This window comes from Lycorma delicatula, chromosome 1 (genome assembly GCF_047948215.1).
Source record: "Lycorma delicatula isolate Av1 chromosome 1, ASM4794821v1, whole genome shotgun sequence".
NCBI lineage: Eukaryota > Metazoa > Arthropoda > Insecta > Hemiptera > Fulgoridae > Lycorma > Lycorma delicatula.
The window spans coordinates 57,309,063-57,333,459 of NC_134455.1; the positions used below are offsets into that span (position 1 = coordinate 57,309,063).

General features: G+C 31.5%; 1 protein-coding gene across 2 annotated transcripts in view; it reads right to left on the bottom strand.

Moving 5' to 3' along the window:
• The window catches only part of LOC142318429 (uncharacterized), a 202,635-nt gene that overhangs the window by 14,352 nt on the left and 163,886 nt on the right, over positions 1 to 24,397 (bottom strand). For both annotated transcript variants that reach the window (XM_075355018.1, XM_075355025.1), the window contains exons 12-14: positions 19,546 to 19,743; positions 12,491 to 12,580; positions 8,123 to 8,327 (exon numbers count right to left, since the gene is read on the bottom strand). In XM_075355018.1, coding sequence (XP_075211133.1) covers positions 8,123 to 8,327; positions 12,491 to 12,580; positions 19,546 to 19,743 — 493 coding nt within the window. The remainder of the gene's footprint in view (positions 1 to 8,122; positions 8,328 to 12,490; positions 12,581 to 19,545; positions 19,744 to 24,397) is intronic.

A 24,397-nucleotide genomic window follows, 5' to 3' on the forward strand; every position in this document is an offset into this window, starting at 1 on the left:
ATAAGACATTAAATTTCAACAAGGGCTTCTTCGCTGACATTGAGTTCCACCATTTGACTTATTTTAACCTTTTCTAGCCTTACTGTACCTGAGTGAATAAGAATTAGCTACCTCTCTATGTGCAACTGTATATGTGGAATCATGTAAGCCTGGTGTTAGTTTTGTCCAGGCTCTCTCTAACAATATACAACAAGAGAATGAATGCCCATCATGCAAAGAAATAACCAAAATAGTAGAAGATTTATCAGACCAAGTAAAGCCTCTCGTGGCTGCTATAACAGCATTAAGTATTAACAAGAAGGTATCTTCTGCTGGAAAGACCAATGATGGTTTATCTAAAAAAAACACTTCAGTCATTCCACACCACCACATAAAATTCCTGCTCCACTAATTACATGGCAACAACCAAAATCACTGAGAAGATCTAAAACATCATTGCCTGGTATAGCGTCTCCATCCTCCCAGGCTTGCAAGACCTATCCACCATCTTGAGGTTTCTATGAAGATATAGTAGCAAATTAAGTGCCTGAAGAAGCAAACCACTTCTTAAAGATCATAAAATCAAAACAGAAAAACCAAATAGAATTTTATAAGCAATCTGCATGCAGAGTTTTTATATATAACAAGAAAAAATTATTTCTTATGGCTACAAATATTATTCAGTAGAATGTCTGCGGTTTCCATTCTAGTTGAGGAGATCCTACTTAAAGCTGAAAACCTGATCTACTTAAGAACAAAAATACTGTGTTTGCAGGAAACTCACCCCGATCCCTAGGATGAAGTGTCTTCTCGCGGCTACGTCTGCAAGAGATGCGACTATCCAACTGAGGATAGAGAACGTGAAGGAATGACTTTTTCCTGAAGGAAATCATATTAGTCATGTGAATTCTGCTGGCTACAAACATCTCTGCAGTATCCCTGAAGATATTGACGCCATTTAAAATGAATAACTGCAACTTATATCTTTCCCCAAATTCTGATGTCAGTGAGGACGATCTATCCAATCTGTTTTCACAGAATTCTTTGCCCTGCTTAATAATTGATAATTTTAACACCAATCACTACTCATGGAGCTCATCATCATGTTCTTCTCAAGGTACTGTACTTTATTGACAGAGGCAGAACTTGGATCTTTGCTTATTGAATTATGGATCGTACATGTCATCTTCATCAGGTAGGCTACATTTTTGTACATCAATGTATCCTTGTGTTCAGCAGCCTTATTTCCACATCTTACCTTGTATATGTCCAGAAACTTCTTTAGAAGTGATCACAGACCAGTTGTTATCTCAGTCAGTAATAGTGATTTGCCAGTCAATAATAGAGATGGATATGAACGGATACAAATATTCATTCGGTGAACACAACAGGAGTGGCAGCACGATTCACCATCCATGCCATGTTACGCAACTGATATATGATAGTGCAAATGAATTTATCCCCTTAACACCTGGAAAATCAAGGTGGCCTTTTTGTTCCTTGGCGAGATGAAAACTACAGGAGTGTACTAAGGGATTGGCGCAGGGCATTATTACATAATTTCAATCAAAGGCCTATGACAGAAATGTTCTGTGCCTTCCACAATGCGATAGCTGTATGCCATTGAGTATTTCGCTGTCCTAAACAGAAATCATGCCTGAATTACGTCGATACCATTTTTCAGACAATTCCATCATTAGTTTTTTGAAGAAAACTTCAAACTTATGTGAATCAGGACAATCACCATAGCTAATTGGACTGGAAAACAATGGCATCCTCGTCATCGTGCCAATTGATGTGGCGAACATAAATGAAAACTGATTTACATTAGTTTCACTTATGTACTATCCTGAGTTTATAAGGTACAAATTGGAGTTAGAAAATATCCCATTTGTGGTTGGAGACTTGCAAAATGAATTAAACATACTTTTTTCTTTTGTTGAGCTAAGGCATGCTTGAATAATTCCCATGATACTTCCCCTGGAAATTATAATATTAGATTCTGTACATTATGATACCTCCTGGCTACTGTTTTACAACATCTTTTGTGCATCTATAATATAATATTCTCTGATCAGGTTTTTCTGGGTTCTTGGTCAGAAACAATGGTGATTCCCATACTGAATACTGCTAAAGATAAATCATACCCTTCAAGTTAGCATCTTATCTCCTTGGCCAATATCCTGTGCAAGTGAATGAAACACATGTGAAACTGTAATATAATGTGGTACCTTGAGAAAAACACCCTAATTGCCCCTGAACAATGCGGTTTCTGCCCAGGTGATTGTCTAACAATCATGTAGTTGACCTTGAATCTGTCATTGAAAATGCCTTCCTACTTTGCCAACACATCATTGCTGCATTTTTCAATATGCAAAAGGTATATTACATGACTTAGAGGAGAGGAATCCTAAACTACATGAATGGGGTATACCAGGGAGTCTCCTTGCATTTATCACGGGGTTTCCTCAGTAGTTGCGTTTTCGAGTTCAAGTGGAACAACGGTATTCAAAAATTTTACACTAGAAAACAGAATACCTCAGGGAAGTATCCTAAGAGTTATCTTGTTTGTCGTAGCCATAAATACTATAACAACTGCGTATGAAAACTTATGTATTCTGTTATAAGTTCTTTATTTATGGATGATTTTTCAATTTACAATGCATCTAGAACTTTAGCTACTGGTAAGAGGCTGCACCAAAAACACAATAAACTGTTAAGAATTATGGTGTAAAATGACTGGATTCACATTTTCTCCAAAGAAAATGAAATGCATTTGCTTTTACCGCCTAACGGAACATGTTGACCCTCAACTGTTTTTACATGGTGAACTAGTTGAAGCATGCACATGGATTAGAATTCTGGGACAGTGATTTGGCCAGTAACTAACTTGAGTAACACATTTAAAGGAGCTGTATGTAAAAGGTCTGAAAATGCTAACATGCTGAGAGTTCTATCTAATAGTTGTTGGGGAGCTGATCGATTATGCATGTTGTGCTTCTACCGAGCTCTGGTCTGTTTCTGCTTAGACAATGGCTGTGTAGCTTATTCATCTATACAGGCTACTGCTCTAAAGATGCTCGACACAGTCCATCATTCATTTATCTGTCTTGTTACAGGTGTGTTTTGCTCAAGGCCTGTGGCAAGTCTACTAGTGGACAGTGGTGAGTCATCCTTTGGAATAGATGAAATCAAATGATATGCTCCATTGTAGCTCGCATCAACAAATCATCCTACCTTTGCTGCGGTGTTCTCCAACCAGCATGTTGATTGATATGAGGAACAGCCAAGATCTACTTCTCTGCTAGCCATCGGAGCTCACCGTCTTTTTTATCTCTAAATAAACAATTACCTCTAGTTCTTACTGTTACTCAGTGTTAATACCCACCTCGGTGGCCTTCTCTTGTGAATTATTGCTTTAGTCTTCATAGATATCGTAAAATCGATACAAATCTGGTTATCTTGCAAGATGGATTTTATGATATTATAAATAGCATGAATCCTGATGCTCAATTTTAAACAGGCAGCTCTAAACACAATAACTCTGTTGGCTGTTTTTGTAGTTGGCAGTAGAACATATATGTTTGGCCTTCCCAGCATTGTCAGAGTTTTTGTCACATAGCTGTATGCTATTAATAAGGCCTTAAATATAATTAACCAAACACATCAACACATACTTGTCTGTTCAGATTCTCTGAGTGCCTTGCAGACAGTGAATGTACTACAAACACTCTGTTATCTGTAATATACAATCTATTATTTCTGAAATGACTCAGCGAAACACAAATTTGAACTTCTGTTGGATACCCAGTCGTATTGGAATTTCAAGCAATAGCACACTGATAGTCCGGCAAAATTGGCTTGTTTGCAGTCTTCTTTCACTAATCACATTGTTTTCTTAAGAGGGTGGTCCATGATGAGTGGCAAAGTGAACGGAATGCTACCATCAACAATAAACTTCACCCAGTGGCAAGTTCACTATCACTATGCAACTGTGAAAAACACTATACTATGAACACTATGTAACTGTGAAGCTTTTCATGCAGGAATAACTGTCAAGAGATTATTATTTGTATTATTTGCCAGTAGCAAATAGGGCATACTAAACTTACTCATGGATACCTCATGAATCAGACCAATGCACCCGTTTGTGATCACTGCAACTGCCAATTAACCGTACACCACATCCTTGGGGATTTCTGTTATGCGATATTGCACTGCAAGTTTAAACTAGGGGCTAACATGTAAAATATGCTAGGGAATAATGTAATGATATTATCGAACGATTTCTTAAGGCCAAACGTCTGATTCAAAACTTTGATTATTCATATAGTCTTTATTGTTTATTTACACCATTTGTCATATACCAGATGGTAATTTTATTCTTTTAAGTTACTTTTTTAATGTTGCATTATTGTGATTTTATTTCACTTTTAACATGTCATAGGCATTTTCCATCTGTGCTGTAGTTTTATATTACTGTTGTTTAGTTTTTAAATTAATTTTTGTTACTTTTTAATAATTGTATTATTACTATATAAATATAATATCTGGGTGCTGACAACAACACTTAGCTGCGCCCAGGAAAAAAAACAGGAATAGATAGATACTTGTGAAAAGTTACAACTGTATTTTTTCTGGGCATATTTATCTGTTCTTGTGCAATATGACTACATGCTCTTCACTGATATATATATTGCCAACAAAATTTCTCAGGTCTGTGAGATGGAATTACTCAGGAGAAAGTCATCAAAACATGTAAGAATCATATTATTTTTTTAGTAAATTCAGACAAAAGTGAATATATAAATTTAAAAAAGTAAATAGACTAAAAAAGCCTAAGATATGAAAGAAAACTTTAGATAGAAAGGTAAACAGTTGGCTGAAACCCAAGATAATATGAGATACATTACAACTTATGATGAATGCAGAAAATAATTATAAAAAGCATGAAAGATGATGAAGATAGAAAATACAACAAGTATTTAGGAAATGAAATTAGTAAGAAGTACAAAGAAGCAAAGAAAGATTAGTTGAGAAATTAAAAGTGATGTAAAAAAAATTGTTAAAGAAAACCTAAATGCAGCACACAAAAATCTAGGAGAAAAATTTTAAGAAAATGAAACCAGAATTAAGGATAGATATTATGTGGCAAAATGATAGAGAAAGAAAAAAATAATAATTTCAGAGGAGATTCTGTACAATCTAAATTTTATGTAAGCTGAAAAGTTTAAATAAGAATAAAGCTGTAGCTGTATAAACTGATGCCTTATAAATTATTATGCTTTGTGGGTGAACCAATTAAATAATCAGTAAGTTTTAGGATTCAAAACTGTAGAACTAACCTTCTTGTTTTTCAATGAAATCATCATTACAATATTATGAAATCAAAAGCCAACAAATAAATGTAAGAACTTCCGCATTACTAATTTCATCATCTTTAATTCTAACTAAATTAAAATGAATAGAAGTAGATGTAATAAATGAAGATAAATAAAGTTTCAGGAAAAGATGAAAACACAAAAAGCAATTCAATATAAAATGAATTTTTAAATGAGGCTGAAGAAAGCTACCTAAATGACAGCTGCAGATATTGGAGAAAAAATGCATTGCATAGAGTAGAAAATATTTTGAAGATTTAAAAAAAAAGAGTGAAATATGAAGAGGAAGAATTATTGATTATTTACACAACAATCAGATAGCTAATAGTAGTAAACAAGGAGAGGCAAGGAGCAATGCAGAAAAGAATGAGAAAAGGAGGTGCCTACTTCCAATAATTTTTTATTTATAAAAGGGAGAAGCAATAAACAAATATAAAGATAAAAAACTATAAAATAAAATATATTTATTAAAATGTTTTTAACTGTTTTGCAAACAATAAAATTAATTTTCATTACATTCAATAATTGTATCTCTTCTTTAAACAACTTAATCTAATAAAAATTCCCGTAATGGTTTTATACATAACACATTGGTTTTTTACACATAATTTTTTTTTTAAATTGGACTGATGACTTGATTCATTCTACTCTTATGCCTTAATTTTTTAATATCAATATAATTTGTTACACTATACCATGTGCACTTGTCTTGATTTTTTAAAGATATATTTAAGGGTTTTTGTTTCTATCTGGAAATTCACTTCTAGACAGTAATTTTAAAACTATTGAGAAGATTCTTCATCAGTGGTGATGTTGATAATGGTATCCATCATGACATTGTAAGTAAACTTCTTTGATATGTGGTTATGTACATTATCTAATTTGTTTGTCGTTTAATATGTTGTTTTGGTAAAAATTTGTGTTTCTAAATTACACATTGTTCCAAATTGTTGAATTCATAGTTATATGTGTTGTTGTTGTCTTAGTATGAATGTTCAGTTTCTATGAGATAATTTCCAAAAGTTTATTTTGTTGAATTTGCACATATTTTAATATCTGTGGATTTATCTGTCAAATGGAATGAAATACCTCGATTACTGCAAATTAACTTTAATCATTTTTAGCAATTGAGTATTTGTTAGATCATAAGAATTTGTAGCTAGTTCTAAAAGCAACACAGTACCTTCGTTCCTAAACAATTTGGAAGTACTGTCAAAATAATGGTTGATGACCATAAGTTTCATGTACGAGGTCTGTTCAAGAAATAGACTGTTTGAATTGCTCGGGTCTAGTTGGTTCCAGACAAATCCGCTTGGCGTCGCCATGTTCATACAGATCAGCTGATTACAACACAGTTTTTTGATTGCAAATATCATTACTGGTTGCTTAGCTACACGTTTGTTTGTGAAGTGTGTTTTTTTCGTTTGGCGGATTTTATAATAACTTGCTTGAACGAGCAAAGAGTTGCAGTGAAATTTTGTGTTAAACTCGGAAAATCTGAGAGTGAAACTTTTGATATAATCAAGACGGCTTACGGCAACATTGCTATGAAGCGTGCGACATGTTTTAAGTGGCATTGACGTTTTAAAGATGGTTGTCAGTCAACTGAAGACGATGAGCATCCTGGACGTCCTTCCACGCCAACTGACGACTCACACATAGACAAAATCAACACCCTGGTTCGGGCAAATCAACATCTGACCAACATAGAGCTTGCTGAAGAGTGTGGGATATCAATTGGATCATGTTATGAAATTTCGAGATCATTTTACAAGCGTGGTGACTGGTTTTTTTCATCACAACACTCCAGCCCATTCAGCCCTCAGAACTCGTGAGTTTTTGGCCAAACACTCGATCACTGTTCTTCTCCACCTACCTTACTCACCTGACCTTGCTCCTTGTGACTTCTTCTTGTTCTCCAAACTCAAAAGACCTTTGAAAGGAAGAAGATATGAGATGATTCCCGAGATTGAGGCAAATGCAATAAAGGAACTGAAGAACATCACAAAAGAAGCGTTCCAGGACTGTTTCCAAAAGTGGAAACACAGTTGGGATAAGTGTATGCGTCGGGGAGGAGAGTACTTTGAAGGGGACCCAGACAAGTAGCTTCTAAATAAAGTACATTTTGTTCTATGACAGTCTATGTATTTTTTGAACAGACCTCGTATTTCCTATTACTATAAGTATTTTTTATTCTGTTCTGATTTTTCACTATAGATTTGGAGCTAATAATGTGCTGGTTATTTTGTTTTTAATAATATGACATCAGACATGCTTTTATCTATATTTTATTAAGAAGGTGAGATAAATAAAAAGATAAAGTAAAAAAAATGATCCTTCAAAGGATCAAACCCAAGACCAAATGTGACTGCATTGAGGTTTTCATTCCAACCATTACCTGACATACATATATATACGTCATAATGCAATCTGAATGAAAGAAACTGAAAATTTGTGCTGGAAATGATGACTGACTACAACATAATAGGGAGAGTCATTTGTATTGGATTTTCATATTCTGAACATATGCTTACTACATATTTTGAATATGATGAAAGTATAGAAAATTAAACAATCTGTTGCATTCATATTTTACAGTTCACTATAAATTGGAATTATTGGTTTACCTCATATTATATGACCAACAAAAAATATATGCACAAACATGCAAACATGAATACATACTCAAATATATAAAAAGATGTCATTAAAATGTGCAGGTATGAATACACTTTTAACATAATCATACGTTAATAAATTACCTTCCGAATGTAGAATCAGTTTTTCTGTATTAAGTCCATGTGACAGTTTATGTGTAGTTACTTGTGCGTATGAGGGAAATGCTGAACCACAAACTCTGCATGAAAAAGCATTAGGAGCATTTGGATCAGGATGGTTACACTGACGATGTTTATTTAATTCATTTCCATGAGCAAAACAACCATCACAAAATTCACAACGATATAACTGAAAAAGAGTTAAAAATGGCCATTCAGAGATATAACTATAGCAATAGAAAACAAAATTCACCACATCTCAGACAAATGAGAAAGCACATTTACAGTATAACTCCAGATGATATAATAGATAAAGAGGCAATTTTTAGATTGCACTAAAGAATAATTTCTTAGACTCTAATTTTCACCAAAGTTTAGAAACATAGGTTGGAGATATATTACTGGACCAGGAACTGGCTTCTTTCTACCTAAAACATCCTGTTGTGGTACATTCTCCCCCTGATGAACTACTAGCAGTACCAACATTACTTCAGACACTCAGTAGTTCTTTAAAGTTCCATTAAAAACCCCCACAGAATTAAACCTATCAGGTTTATTCTATGACATGACGAAGGAGTCAGTCTTAACTTTTGTCAGGCATCTTTCTGATATTTGACAAGAAGAGACTTAACAATAATTGATTACCTTGAAGATTACCTTGGTTTGTCTTGAAGTCCATGTCAACAAATGTTATGCTAACAGATTTGAAAATGAAACATAATTCTTCAAGATTCATTTATTGATAGAAGATACCAGTTTGTTTGGTGAATGGTGGCATATGAGCACTGTGAACTCTTAGTTGTGTTGATCCAGTAACAGAAAGAGTTTCAGTCTGCAGACAGGCATACAGAGAGCAAACATTCATCCATAATTGTAGTTATGAACATGCAGCTCTATAATTTTGCCTTTGCCAAAGTTTCTATGTCCCTAATATATTATACTTATATTACACTTCAGTACTAATCATAAATCTACTTTAGTAAAACAAAGCTTGTCACTGATCTTGTCTTAACTATGGCATAGTTTTAGTTCTATATTTAATTATATAATTGTGGATGGTGACATTAATTCATGATTATTTTTATTTCTAAGAATCATTACATGTCCAACATACATGATTAATGATGCATATTAAACATATTAATACTACAAATAAACATATACTAATACTACAAACATATTAACCTAATCAAACATATTAAACAAAACAAGTGCTAATAAATCATCTCATAAATCTTAACTAATTTGACATCAAGAGAATCTAAACTGTCAGCAAAATAATAACAAAAAAAATATAAAGTATTATAATCATGATGCAATAGTAAGGTAAACTTAACTTATTAAAAAACCAATGACTTACCATAATTTCAAAATAAATCACATTATAATATTACACCATTTCCAAATTGGTTCCATAAATTATTTTTACTAGATTCACTAAACTGACACATTACCTAACACACAACATTATTAATTTCTTCCCAAGTTGCACTATTTCTTCAACTCCACTCAATATATCCTCCTCTTCGTCATCACTGTCATCCATGGAACTGTCGGGACTGAAATCAGTTTCATGTAATTTTTACAATAAAATGCTTGGAAATTTTTTCTAACATCAGTTTAAATTTTAAATGATTTGTCTCACACTTTTCCACAGTTTCACAAAATTCCTTTCAGAAGTTTACATTTATTTCTCAAAATCTTTCTTTTGTCAGTTCTATTGTGTTTTCTAAACTGAATATTACATTCTTTTGAGCAATATAATTTTTAACAGATATCCAAACATTTTCTATAGCATTCAAGTCGGGATGATAGGGTGGTTATCTTGACAACAATATCCTTTTTCAGCAAACAAAGAATCTATTTTGTATATTTTAAATCACAGTTCATGTTTTTATCAGCATCATGTACAATTCAGGTTTAAACATTTCATGTGAAAATGGTATCTTGTTTTTAATGAGCCAGTCGATCATGTCTTGTTTCTGTAAATTCAAATTAGGAGCTGAATTTATTTGAACATTGTGGTACAGTACATATTTCACGACTATTAAGAGAACTACAAATCTCGACAACAGATTTGAAAGTAATTAAGTCACAACCCATTTTTGAAAAATGTTAAAGTTCATATCGTCGTGGTAATTGCCCGTTTTGACTCGATTTAAATATTAGGAAAGCATTTTTGATAAAACCATCTTCTCCTGCATTAACTATTCTTACTAGACTCCCTTTAGAAATGGGTGCTTTCTGCCCTTCTGAAGAACTATTGGTCCATGCTTGACCCTTTGTATGGGAAGAATGTATTGGTTTCATCTGTATATATAATTGGAAAATTTTCAACTATGTACCACGTTATTAAGCACAGATAATGAAACTTTTTATCTCATATATCATCATTTTGATCAAAATTTTTCTGTTATTTTCAGCTTTTTCCACTGAAAGCCTAATGTTTCATGACTACATGAAGAACCCAAATGCTCATCTTCAAATGATATTTGCTATTTTACTAATGGCAAAAGTTTCCTCACAGAGGTGCGTTCTCTATGCCATTAGTGAAACTCATTCACCGTCCTCTGAATAACACCTTTGTTGAAATCATTCAGTTTTCAACTTTTTCCTTGGCCGTTTTTTACGAGAGTTCTATTCACTTCCACTAGTTTCATGTTGTTCTTGTTGCTTTAAAATGCACTAAAGGAATCTAGCAATCACTTTAGAAACATGAGTTGAATTTGTTTTAAATTTTCTGTTTGTCCTTCTTCTTTCTTCATTAAAATTATAAATATTGAGAATAACTACTATAGTCTGATTTTTGATAATCCTCTTTCTCACAATTTTACTGGTTCTTGCCGACATTGTGGGTTTCTGTCTACACTGCAATAAATTAAATTTATGAACAATTCAAGTAAAGTTAACAAAAAAGTAACTTTTCTTTAACGACACTACTAATAAACATATTAACAAATAACAGCTGTGATCAAAGGTCGATTATGCAAGTACTATATATTTATTGAATATAAAAAAGTATTCAATGTCTTCAGAAAAGTATGTTAACATAGTATTTTATTCTCAGAGTTCTGATCTCAACTTAAAAGTTATTTATCCCATCACAAACTATTGCTGCGATGCTTTGATGCATCCAATTTCTATCCGCCACCAATGAACAAACAAGTTGTAAACATTTTTTTTAACTGAATATTTTTTTTAAAAATTAAGGAAATAAATTTGAAATGAATCAGTTTTTTAATAAAAGTTGTGACCAGAGGTGAGATTTGGTGTTATGATTATGGAACAAAAACAGAAGAAGCATGAAACTAACAGGAAAACACCAAATTCACCAGATTCTCTGAAATCTTCTCAACAGAACTAAAAACTTCTGGGACAAAGATATTAATTAAAAAGGGAGTAAATTTTAAGAACTTTAAAGCAGTAAACTGTGTAAAACCTAACACACAAAGCTCTTTTTAGGGTCCTCTTTTGCATGTCTAGGCACATGAACTTATCAAATAAGCCTTTATCATTGTGATTTAACATAAATAAACATTTTATAATCTTTGCTAACTAAAAAATTTGGAATATTTAAAATTTTTTAAGTAAAACCATAACCTACTCTTATTTATTTACTAATTTTTTTTTTTAATAACGTAAAATGTACTGTTTACTTATCATAATGCCAATAGCATTATAAGATACAAGGAAATATAATTTATTGTATTTTTTTTATGTACTTTTAATATCTTTACTTTTTACTTTTTTCTACTTCTTTTTTACTTTACTTTATTACTTCAAATGTACATTCAATTTTGTTTTGTATAAATGTCCTCTATATTTTAAAACAGGGCATACACATTATGGGATAATGATTTTCACAATTGTTGAAATTATTTTAAATTTATAGGAGCAAAATATAATAAATCAAAATTATCATGAGTAATATTTTTAACAAAATTTTAGTTAAATATAATCACAACTGTTATAAACAAGCTGTAAAGTGTCACAAGTCATTCCTGAAAATGAGATAAGTCACTCTCAAGAATAACAACAATCCCATGCTAGGTTTCTACATAAAGTAAGCAGTAAAATGGTTTCCTGCTCTCCTTTTCATTTACTGAATACACTGTAGCACTTTAGCAATAAATAACCTTAATAATAATAATAATCTTAATAATAATATAACCGAATATGACAAATTGTAATAGATAGCATAAAGAAGAAAATTAATGTACACTTTTCTCATGTGAAGCAATGCATTACAATACTTTAATTCAGTGAGAGATTAGTAAGATAAGAAATAACTATTTTAAACAAGCAATCAATTATACCCTATATTTTAAAAGATACATTATTACAGAAACTTACTAAGGTAACATCAATATTATCAACAGGTATATTTTCTTCTTTATGTTCTTGACCACAATGTTTAAGAGTCAAATCTTCACTGGGAAATAACTGCAAACAAAATGTAATAAGAATAAAAATTACAAACATCAATCAAAACAACAACTTAAACAAAAATCCAGATTTGTTTTGTAAACAATAACACAAATTATTATAGTACCAATAATTAACCTAAGAACTACTAAAACATAATTACTATATCATAAAATACTACAAAAAAATACAGTCAAGAGACTACCACAAAGCCTTCAAAACACAACTCCAAAAATACAAACCCCCAACTCTACAAATGAAGGATGAAAACCATAATCTGGTCCATAACAATACAGACAATGCAGAAATCCTAGCTAAATACTCCAATAAAGTCCTAAATTGCGAAGAACAAACAGAACTCCTAAACCTTGACACCAGCACCACAATAACAACAACATTGGAAAACATCAACCCTCTTACAATAAAAGAAGTATACCAAGTAGCAGGAGAAGATCACATCTTTGTAGAAATCTGGAAACATGCAGGAAGACCAGCAAAAGTCATTCTTCATCAATAGCTTGTCAACATTTAGATCAAAGAAGAACTACCAGAATGAAAGCTCTCATCCACCTGCTACACAAAAAAGTGGACAAAACAGACCCTAATACTTCAGGGGAATCTCACTCCTAGACACAACATACAAAATTCGTTCAAGAATCATCCTCAACAGGATCAGTTTACAACTCTAGAAAGAACTAGGAGAATACCAAGGAGGTTTCAGACCCTGGAGGAACTGTCCAGACCACATCATGAGTCTCAAGCTATACTAACAGAATACAACAGAAAATGAAGCAGTGACATGGTGATAACGTTTGTAGAAGTCAAGATATATATGCAAGCATACGATTGCATCCACAGAGAATCCCTTATAAAAATTCTATGACACCTCAGACACCATCCCAAATTAATAAAACTGACCCTTACAAACACTAAGTCAAAAGTGAAATTCAGAGCCAAACTCTCAGAAATATTTGAGATCAAAACATGACTGTCCTAAGGCACTCTCATCACTACTATTCAACTGCATTCTGGAAATAGTAGTGGGTGAATAACTCAAAAAATGCTCCCAAAAATAAAAACAGGGCAAAACATCAAAACAAACTGCCTTGGTTTCGCCAATGACCTGGCACTGCTAGCAAATGACATCGACAAAGATAAAACATATATATTAGAACTTTAAAACATTGCAAATAAAATTTGCCTCAAAATAGCATTAGAAAATAAATAAATTTTATCCCAAAATCCAACACAATTAAAAGAAATAAACATAAACAGTACTAATGTCAAAATGACAACCCAATTTCAATACCATGGGGAAATAATAGCAACCAACCTAATTGAAAAAATTTCAATCCAAACAAGAACAAACAAACAGCTAAAGCACAAAAATTAACCAAGTACAACTAGGTTAATTTTTAGGGTAGTAAAAAATCTGATGTGGACACCATATGACTTCCTTGTGTGTCTTATTAAATTACATATATTTTTTATTAAATATATATTTTTTTGCATTACTATTGAAATTATTATTTATTGTAATTTTTTTTATAATCAGAAGTTAATAGTTATTAATAAAATCAATATATTTAAATTAAAAAAAAGGAAACAAAGTCGAATTCGAACCGATGTGCCTTTCCCCTATAAGATCCAAATATTTCATTAATTAAAATTTTATTTGGCTATAACTCTGGAACCAATGAAAATAAGTACCACTTATGAGTTCATTGAAAAGCTCTCAATGAGGGCTTATTACTGCAGTTAAGAAAAGGTCCAAAATCCAAATTTGTTTGGATTTTGGGCTCTTTTGGTTCAGTTGATTGCAATCAAACGGGGAGGTGCACAATTAGATGTTACAACAGTCCTTAATACAAAATTTCAACATCAGCTAATCATTTTCAGCTAATCGTTTTTGAGTTATGCAAGATACATACATATGTACAGCTGTCACACCAAAACTAGTCAAAATGGATTCAGAGATGGTCAAAATGGATATTTCCGTTGAAATCTGAAAATCAAAATTTTTCACAATCACAATTCTTCCTTTACTTTGTACAAGGAAGTAAAAATGTCTATCCATAAATGCAAAAATAATACACTTCAACACAGTTATAAAACCAGAAGCCACATATGCAACAGAAACACTTTTCCACCTGAACAAATAATCAGACTCCAGAAAATCGAAAGAAGAATTGGAAGAATCTGCATCAATAAAAAGGAACAGAAAAATGGGCAGTGGTGGATTGTGCCCAACAGAGTTGTGTACAAAGAATTAGAACCCATCACCGACACCACGTGTAAGAGCAGACTAGGATTCTTTGGACATATATGAGATTCAAGACTAATGAAACAGCTAGTATAGTACAATTTCAACTTGAAAAATACCATGACAGGATGCAGATGGCTCAGAGAAATAAGAGAGTATCTGAAGGAAAGTAGCTTTACACCAGAAGACACACAGATAAGATAAAATTAAACAAGAAAATCAAGAACAAAAACACTCGCTTCACACTCATAACATAAACATTTTCAACCCTAAAAAGAGTACAAAGATTGCAATGTATGAAAAGGTACTGGGAGGACCGCAGGACCTGAACAGTCCCTTCAAAGAGACTTGGATAATGTGAGCTGACTAAAGTGACCCTACACAGTTTTAAAAGATTAAAAAAAATAAAAAAGTACTACTAACCATAATCACTGCAGTGACATTGTTTACATATATACCACAAAAATTTGGCACATATGATTTCCCAGAATAACACATAATACAATGGAATAATTGAAATCATACTGAAGTGTATTATCAGATAGTACTCGTATTAAATGCTTTTACTACTGTCCACTTAGAAACTCTGAAATGAATGAAGTAATTTCTTCATAATTATACCTAAAAACTTAGCTTGTTTGTGTTTACCTTTATTAACTGCCTTTTAGACATAACATGTTAGAAAGAAACACCTTACATGTCAGACCTTAACACATGTCTCGCATGTTACATGTTGTGAGACACATCAGGTGACATGTCTCACCTTAACATGTTAGAAAGAAACAACATGTTTCAGACAGTTTGAAAGGATTTTTAAGTAAATGTGAAAAAAATCTATTTTAAAAAATTTAACTCAGACTTTACTTTGGGAGATTATAACTTCAGAATCTATAAAAAGATAGTTATAAACTTTGAGCCATCTACAAATGACATTTTAGGCAGGTCTACAGAATATCAAATTGCTAACTTTTTATTTCCCAATTTTATACTTTTATGTTAATCTCATTTTTTATATTATATCTCTGCAACTATAACTCACAAAAATATGGGACTCTGCATTGATTTCATTATTATAAATTAAATATTAAAGATATATTATAATTAGTACACCTAACATTTTTTTTTTATATCTATTTCTTTATTACATGGTGCATATGGAAAGGACAAAAGCGCAACGTCCCAGATTTCTGTTAGGTGTACAAATAAATTCCTCAATGTATAAGTCAATTGTCAAAAATGTGATTGCACATTAAATTATATTATGAATGGTCAATATATCCTTTAATCTAACTTCTTGCAATTTACTGAAATTTTATTTTACAGCAATGACAGCATTTATCCCAAACATATGTCAATAATAATCCCAAACTTTCACTTATGTCAATAATAATTTACACCATAAACTAATGTTGATATTTGAAATAAAATAAAACTGGTTCAAATTATCATAACACTCAAATGGTAATTTCAGTAAATGTTCAATAATGCTCACCTTAATTTAATCATAGCTGACAAAAAAACATATTCAGTACTCTTAAGCAATTTTTCAGATACTGATGTAAGAATAAACACAACAGATATCAGTGGTAGAGTCATGATGGCCTCACCTATAACGCAGATGGTGGATTCCAAAACAGCCTTCATATAAGAGAATTAGCTGAAAATAGGGCTTTGGTACAATAAGCAGTCCAGACAAACCTTGGGTGGGTTATTCTGCTAAAATAATACATGTATCTGATGTGATGTCATGGAGATTAAGTGTAATTAGTAAATATAAAAATTTATTGAAAAAAGAATTCATAAAGCAGGGGCAAAAATCCTTTCAATACTTTTTGAAGGCATCAATTGACAATTGATACAGTCTTAACATCAATAGCTTAAGACTTACCTGACTATGAATACTATGCAGGTGAGAGCAATGGAAAACTGCAGAATCTTATAAGGAAATTTATTCTTCTTTCCTATTTTCTTTTTAATCTAATACAGTAAGTAATAAAATATTTTACAGCATGCAATACAGCATATGATAAAATATTTTAGAGGTAAAATAATTTTTAAATTGGATTTTCAGGTAGAGACTGCTCAAGAGGTTAACAACAAGTATGAAGCGTTTTAGAAGTAAATTAACAAAATTTGTCTATTAACAAGAGTTATTTATAAGAGGTAATTAACTTTTACTTCCTTGCCAGATACTTGCTGTGCTTCATATCGGTGAGCACGACACTAGCCATTCAGATGTCAGTGTAAGTACAGTTTACTTATGCACCTGCACAAGCATCCCATCCCACCAAGCCAGCTGACCACCTAAGTCTACCACCACAGCAATGCTGCCACCCCACTATTTGTAGGCAAGTATATAATAAACACGCGACACAAAGAGAGTTTATTCCATCATTCCATCACCAACTGCTCCAGAAGTAGAAGATGAAAGAAGAAATAAGTTCCCTGGCTGGCCCAATGTGGAACCTAATAGCAGATGCCAACTTCCCTGCTGGAGCAGTAGGCCTGATCGACCTGCCAAAGAAACCGCTGGGAGCAGATACTGCGTTCTTATCCTAGCTTGCCAGGCTTGAAGTCTCCTGACCGACGAGCCCACCAGCAGGAGCCGGCCCAGTATGGGATGCTCAAGGAGAACCACATCGACAGAATATGACCAACACCAACCTGACAATGCAGGGTTCTAGAAGCCACCACTGCCATGCTGTAGTGGAGACCAAAATGCCACTGAGGGGAAGCTCAGTCCAATTCCAACGGATAAGTTGCAACTCCCTGACTACAGCTGAGTTGAAATCGCCAGAGACCAGCTTCAGGACCCAACAGCCCTTTTGGGCTACCATGAGGTTCTAAGGTGCCACTTGCTGTCAAAACTATTCGGCAACAACTTATAAGAGTGATGAGTTACATAATTTAAAACAGGAAATATACTAATTATAGTTAGGCATACCGTAAAAACGTGTGGTAAGACAGAAAGACAAACAAGATTTCAAATTATTGATCAGAATAATTTATACAAGAGTAAATATGGAGGCAAATTGAAGAAAAATAAGTCTATGCATATGGCAATTTTAAATTTTAAAAAAGCATTTGCCAGTAAACAATAGGATAGAATATTTAAGAAAAATAGGTTTTTTTAGAAAAGAGAAAGAAAATTTATTTAGAATTTGTACAAGAATGAGATAACTTATTTCTGTTAATAATAAAGGAACTAAGAGAACAATTTGAGAGCAATGTAATAGTTTAGTAATAAAAAAAAATAAATGTATAAAGAGACACAGAAAAAATTATTTTTTTCAAACATTCTGTTACTAATTTGTTGTGTTCTTCTTGATGACTGATCATAACTAAAAAGTAGCTGAAAATGTTGCAATGTTAATTAGTTGTAAAATAACAAAATTAAAAATCATCATTACAGGTAAATTTCATTGAGTTTTATATTAAGAATTACATTATTTTGTAATATAATTTTTTACCAATACATCACGTTCCTGTAATATATGTTTCCTCTCTTTGATCAGTTTTGAAATAATTAGTTGTTGCTCCGACAAAGAATAATTATAATTTTTCAGCAAAAGACTATCACTTGCTGCCAAACATCAATAATAAACAGAAAAATTACAAGGAGTTCTTCCAGATATTTTGTTTTAAAATACAATTTCTGCAGATATTTATACTGCAACTTCTGCAGGTACTTATGCAAACTGGCTTGGTTGGTTTTGAAAAGCCTATAGAATGATTCTCTGTAAGGCTATTTTCAAGATAAACAAAAAATAAATCCCCAGAACTGAAAATTTTGTGATTTGTATCTAACACAACAAATTAATTAAAAAATACGGAAATTTTGGGCTACTCAAAGAACATCATCTTACTCCAGGATGTTCACATGGCAGCTGGCCTTATGCAGAAATCAGGCCTGCTATGTTTAGACTAAAAACATCTTAATTGACATTTCCTGAATGCAAAACAGATAAGCATAAAATAAAATACTGTTTTTAAATTTGTGAAATGAAACAAAGGCATCTTATGATTTTAGCACTACTGGGGAAAACCTCTTTAGGTTTATGTTTGCCTATTTACTGAATAAAATAATCATGTGTGTAATAAATATCAACATAAATTCAGAAAGAAAAATAAAAGTACATTAAAAAAATAATTAAATAAAATTTACCTACAAATTTGAGTAGGAAGGTGCCCTTCTTCAAATAAATGTTGAGTATTTTCTCATAAGTGCTTCTATGTCAAAGAATTTTAATTATTTGAAAAACTAAACCTGGATACAAGGTTTGTAAGATTTAATTTTTAAAATCATAAATGATCTAAATTTTACTCTTTTACCTATTGGATTTTTTGAACATTTTTTTAGCCACTTAAAGAAAACCATTAGGAACTGTAAACTTTAAAAGTCTGCAATAAACTTCTTTAACACTTGGTAGATAGATCATCCTTATACTCGTACTGTACATTAAAGTGCAAGAACATTCTTACATTATCTTAGTTTTGACCAGAAATAGCCCAGATATCTCTTAAAGTGAAAATAAAAAACATTACAGGATGTAAAATTCTCACAGGGAAAACGTTCACTATGAGGTAAAACAGAAAAAAATTAGGATACATAAAAGTTTATTACCTATATATTTTTTAATGCACATTTATGTTTTACAGTATTTATTATATCTTACTTAGTTGATATTCAGTTTCTCAATTACAATATATTATGTGATACCTGAAAACACTGCGTGCATTGAAAGCATGTCTGTGATCCAGAAGACTTCTGAACAGAATGATTTCGTAGGTGAAGTCTGAGACGTGACAATCGAGACAACTGAGCACCACATATTTTACACTGGAAAGGTTTCACATCCATATGACTAACCATATGTTCTTTTAATGTCTGAGCATTCAAAAATTTTGCCCCACATTCCTACAATGACAAATTAAAATTGAATATCAGTTTTCAATTTCATACATATAATATGATATGCCTGAAGTTAAAAGAAGTACCTGAAGTTATTATAAAAAATAAATAGGCTAAATTAAATCCCTTTTCATCTCTAAAACCTATAAAATAGTTCTCAAAAGATATCAAACATTGATATTTGCACCTCTTCCACTTTCTTAACACTCCAGACATGCCAGTAAAAGTATAAGACAAACTCTGGTATCACTTGATGTGTACTGCATTGAACACTTGCAGGGAAAAGCTATAAGAGTTGCTTTTTCATTTACTTTCTGATTCAAAGTTAAGAGATAATACATAGCTTTAAAGTCTCAATATCCTTAATTGCACACCCTATACTGTTTTTAAATCCTTGTTTTAAGATTTTTTATGGTTTTTGTCTAGAGTTTTCTATCAATTTAAAGCAAATTACATTACATTTATTTTTTTCACATGCCATTTCAAAGTACTTAAAACCTGAGAAAAGGACAAATATAATGATAAAAAATTCATATAAATGATGAATAAATCCATCAAGTACATATTATTGCTCAACAGCTCAGAAAAGAAGAAAATGTAACACCAGTTAATGCACTTAATTAGCAATATCACTACACTTTTTCTCCCATAATATGATTTTGAAAACTTTTGGGAAGTACCTGTATACAATAACAAATGAATGTAATATATCTTCAAATCAGATATCAAATATGCAAATTCATTCTTCTAGATAACTATCAATCAACAATACATACTAATTATAATTACAACAATCATTAATAACCAAAACACTGTATACAGAAGAAGGGAACTGATCGAATTACCTAAATTACTTTAATAATGAAGAGCCATTATTAAAAAAGCTATTAAAACCATTATTATTATTATTATTATTATTATTATTATTATTATTATTATTATTAAAGCCATTATTTAAAACTAGGTGTTGCAATGATGAGGTTCATCAGTAATCAGGCAAATAGTTTCTTACATTTAATTGTGAGAATTAAAAAAATTACATTTATACATTTAGTCATATTCTAAAATTCCTAGACATAAACTCTAGAAAAATCTTGAAAGCAGTGTTAGATGGAAGGTATACATAGGCTATTTTGAACCATAAATCTAACTCTTTCTAGCCATTAATTATAAACACAAGTGATTTTATATCATAGCAAAACTTAAGTACATAATATGAAATGGTGAGCAGCACTTTTTTTTTCTGAAATCACCAGCAACTTTATCTATTTTTAAGTTATGGAATTGTAAACGTTCTATACATTTACCAGTTAAACTACAAAGATACTACCTGTATTGTTTTAAGATTACAGTAATAAACTTGCCAATACAGAACTCATTGTTTTTTAAGCAAAATCACTAATCTTAATAATGTACGAAATTAGTTGTACTAACCACCATTATACCTAAAACAACAATAAACAGTGATGTAAAATATAAAACAATACACTTGGTGGCTATAGATAATAAATACGCAGGTAACAAAGTAAAAATAAATGTACAGTTGGAAAAATACATACATCCTAAGCTTGGATGTATGAGGCAGCTGAATGTGACACATATTACACTACACTTTTCCACAATGATGTGCTCCTTCAGCATCCATGAGCTTTGCATAAGAAATTACTTTTAATAATTAATGAAAACAAATTTTTTAAATTAGACACAAATAAACATTTTCTCCCATTGATATTTTATCATGTGTTAAAAATTTTATGTTGTGTTTGCTGTACATTTATTTTATTTATAGACAGTGATCATTTGAAAAGTTACCACATTTATTATTCAACAGCTATCAGCCCTATCGTATTTTTCTTTGCAGGCATGTACACCATTCTCAGGGGGAACCTCTCTAAAATTATTTTCAAAAGGGTGGAGGAGTCCACCCTCTCCGCTACATCTTTTTTTTCTTCTTCCTGTTTAGTCTTCAGAAATTACCATTCAGGTACTTCAGAGGATGAATGAGGATGATATGTATGAGTGTAAATGAAGTCTTCTGCTACAGTCTCAGTTCAACCATTCCTGAGATGTGTGGTTAATTGAAACCCAACCACCAAAAAACACGGTATCAACAATCTAGTATTCAAATCCATATAAAAGTAACTGAATTTATTAGGACTTGAACACTGAATCTCTCGACTTCCAAATCAGCTGATTTGGGAAGACGCCTTTACCACTAGACCAACCCGATGGGTTTCTCTGCTACACCTACCCCAGCTCAAAAATCTTAAATGGCAATGATAATATTTAATTACAGTAATTGATAATCCGAAAAAATAATTAATTTTGGTGAAAATAAAACTAAAATCTGCCCACCCTTCACTCAGTAGGTGTGAAAAATCATTTGGGGTAGTACATTTTTTAAATTTCAGTCCAACAAAAATAACTATAAAATTACATGATATTTTACTTCTTAAATCATTTGAAATAATCATAATCTGTGGAAATTATTTTTTAAATTACCAACAGAAAATTTCACCCTTAAATGTTTTCTAAATTTTCAAGGGTTGAAAACTTATTTTTTTTAAATGAGACAATGTAGCTTGTGACAACTCATTGTAAGACCCTTTGAATGAAAAGTAATTTGGTACAAATAAAATAAAGATCGGTACACTGGTATTGAAATTATGATTAAAAATGTGATTTTTTAGGTTATGTTGGGATGCAGTGTTACTGACCCAAAACATTAGGTCTGAAATCGTCCACTCTTGTTAAAAATATGGGTTTTAAGTTTCTCCAGCATTGAAAAGAAAACCAGCAAACATAGCATTATAACATCAGTTAAATATACGAAAAACCAACAATAAGATACCTACTTCTTTGCTGGTAGCATGTTGAAAAATTTATTACCTTGTTATAACAGGTTATAATTCTCTGCCAATTATTGAGATCTTAGTTTCTATGGTAAATTTTTGCAAACTGTTTTCTTTCATACTGCATATAATTAGTGGCAAAAAGTATTTATAGTATTTCTTTCATCACCATGTTTTATTTAAATTGTTGTATTCTTTAGTTAAAATTGGCAATTGGTTAGTATTATTGTTTTACAATCTGGCCTTTCATTTTTTGTCTGTAGTAAATCTGTCTCACTAAAACGACTTACAATCTGGAAAAAGGGACTGAACTAATTTTTACATACAGAAAACAAAATCAATGTGCTAGAAGAACTGTCGAAAAGTTTCATGATTGGCATCCAAATACTCTTACATTGTAAAACTTGTAAAAAATTCCAAGAAACGGTATCCGTCATGAATAAAACACGTGAGGGCAAAAGGTTTTAGATGAATTAACTTTGGTTGACATCTTGGGAATTTAGTAGCAAATCCTCAGAGCTCAATTCGTAAAATATCTCGTGAAACTAGGGTTTCTTACGGTTCTGTTTTCACTATGTTAAAATAGAATACATTTTTTCTGTATAAAATTCAATTCCATCAAGAATTGAATGAAGATGATGCTGACAGAAAGATTGAATTCTGCGAAGAAATGATTCAATTAATAGATGGCAATCCAATGTTTATAAAAAATATTTGTTTTTCTGAAAAATTCACCTTAAATATAACTGTTGGTACTGGAACGATATAAATACTCATATTTTCAATGTTGGAAACACACAGAATCCTGAAAAAAAAATTTGGGTTGGGATTAACATAACATAATCGATTTAGTATTTATTGATGGGAATTCGACAGGTGAAAAGTATTTGCAGTTGCTGAATGAAGTTATTCACCCACTAATAGTCCATGTCATAGAAAATCAATTAGATAACAATGGAAACGACATGTTTTACTTAACGAAGACATGCTTCACTTTCAACAAGACCGAATGTTTCCTGGGCACTGGACAGGTAGAAGAGGAACAGTTGAGTGGCTAGCAAGATCTGCTGATCTTACATCACTGGAATTTTTTTTGTGGGATAATTTAAAATCAATAATTTATAAAGAAATTTGTGCTAACATACAAGGGCTGAAAAATAAAATTATAAGATGTAAGAATATAACTAAAGAAATTTTAATAAAAGTAAGATGTGAATTTCAATAAAGATTTTATTATTATTTACAGGAAAATGGGAATCATTTTGAACAAATGATTTAAAAATTGATACTTTTATTTTACTAAGGTAAAAAAAAAATGTGTTTCATTTATTATTTCTTAAGGACTCTAATTAAAACCCTTCATAACAAAATTAACTTATGAATGATTTAAGCTTTATTTTTTGATTACCAATTATTCATTTATAAATTATTTTTTATTTAATTATCTGGAAATAATTTTTTCAACATGTTACCAGCAAAGAAATAGGTACCTTATTGTTGATTTTTCATATATTTAACTGATGTTTTAATGCCATTTGCTGGTTTGTTTTGACAATGCTGGAGAAACCTAAAACCCATATTCTTAACAAGAACGGACGATTTCAGACCTATGTTTTGGGCCAGTAACACTGCATCCCAACATAACCTAAAAAAAAAACATTTTTAATCATAATTTCAATACCAGTGTACCAATATTTACTTTATTTGTACCAAATACTTGTAATTCAAAGCGTCTTCCAATAAGTTGTCAGAAGCTTCATTGTCTCATTTAAAAAAAAAAAATAAGTTTTCAACCCTTGAAACATTTA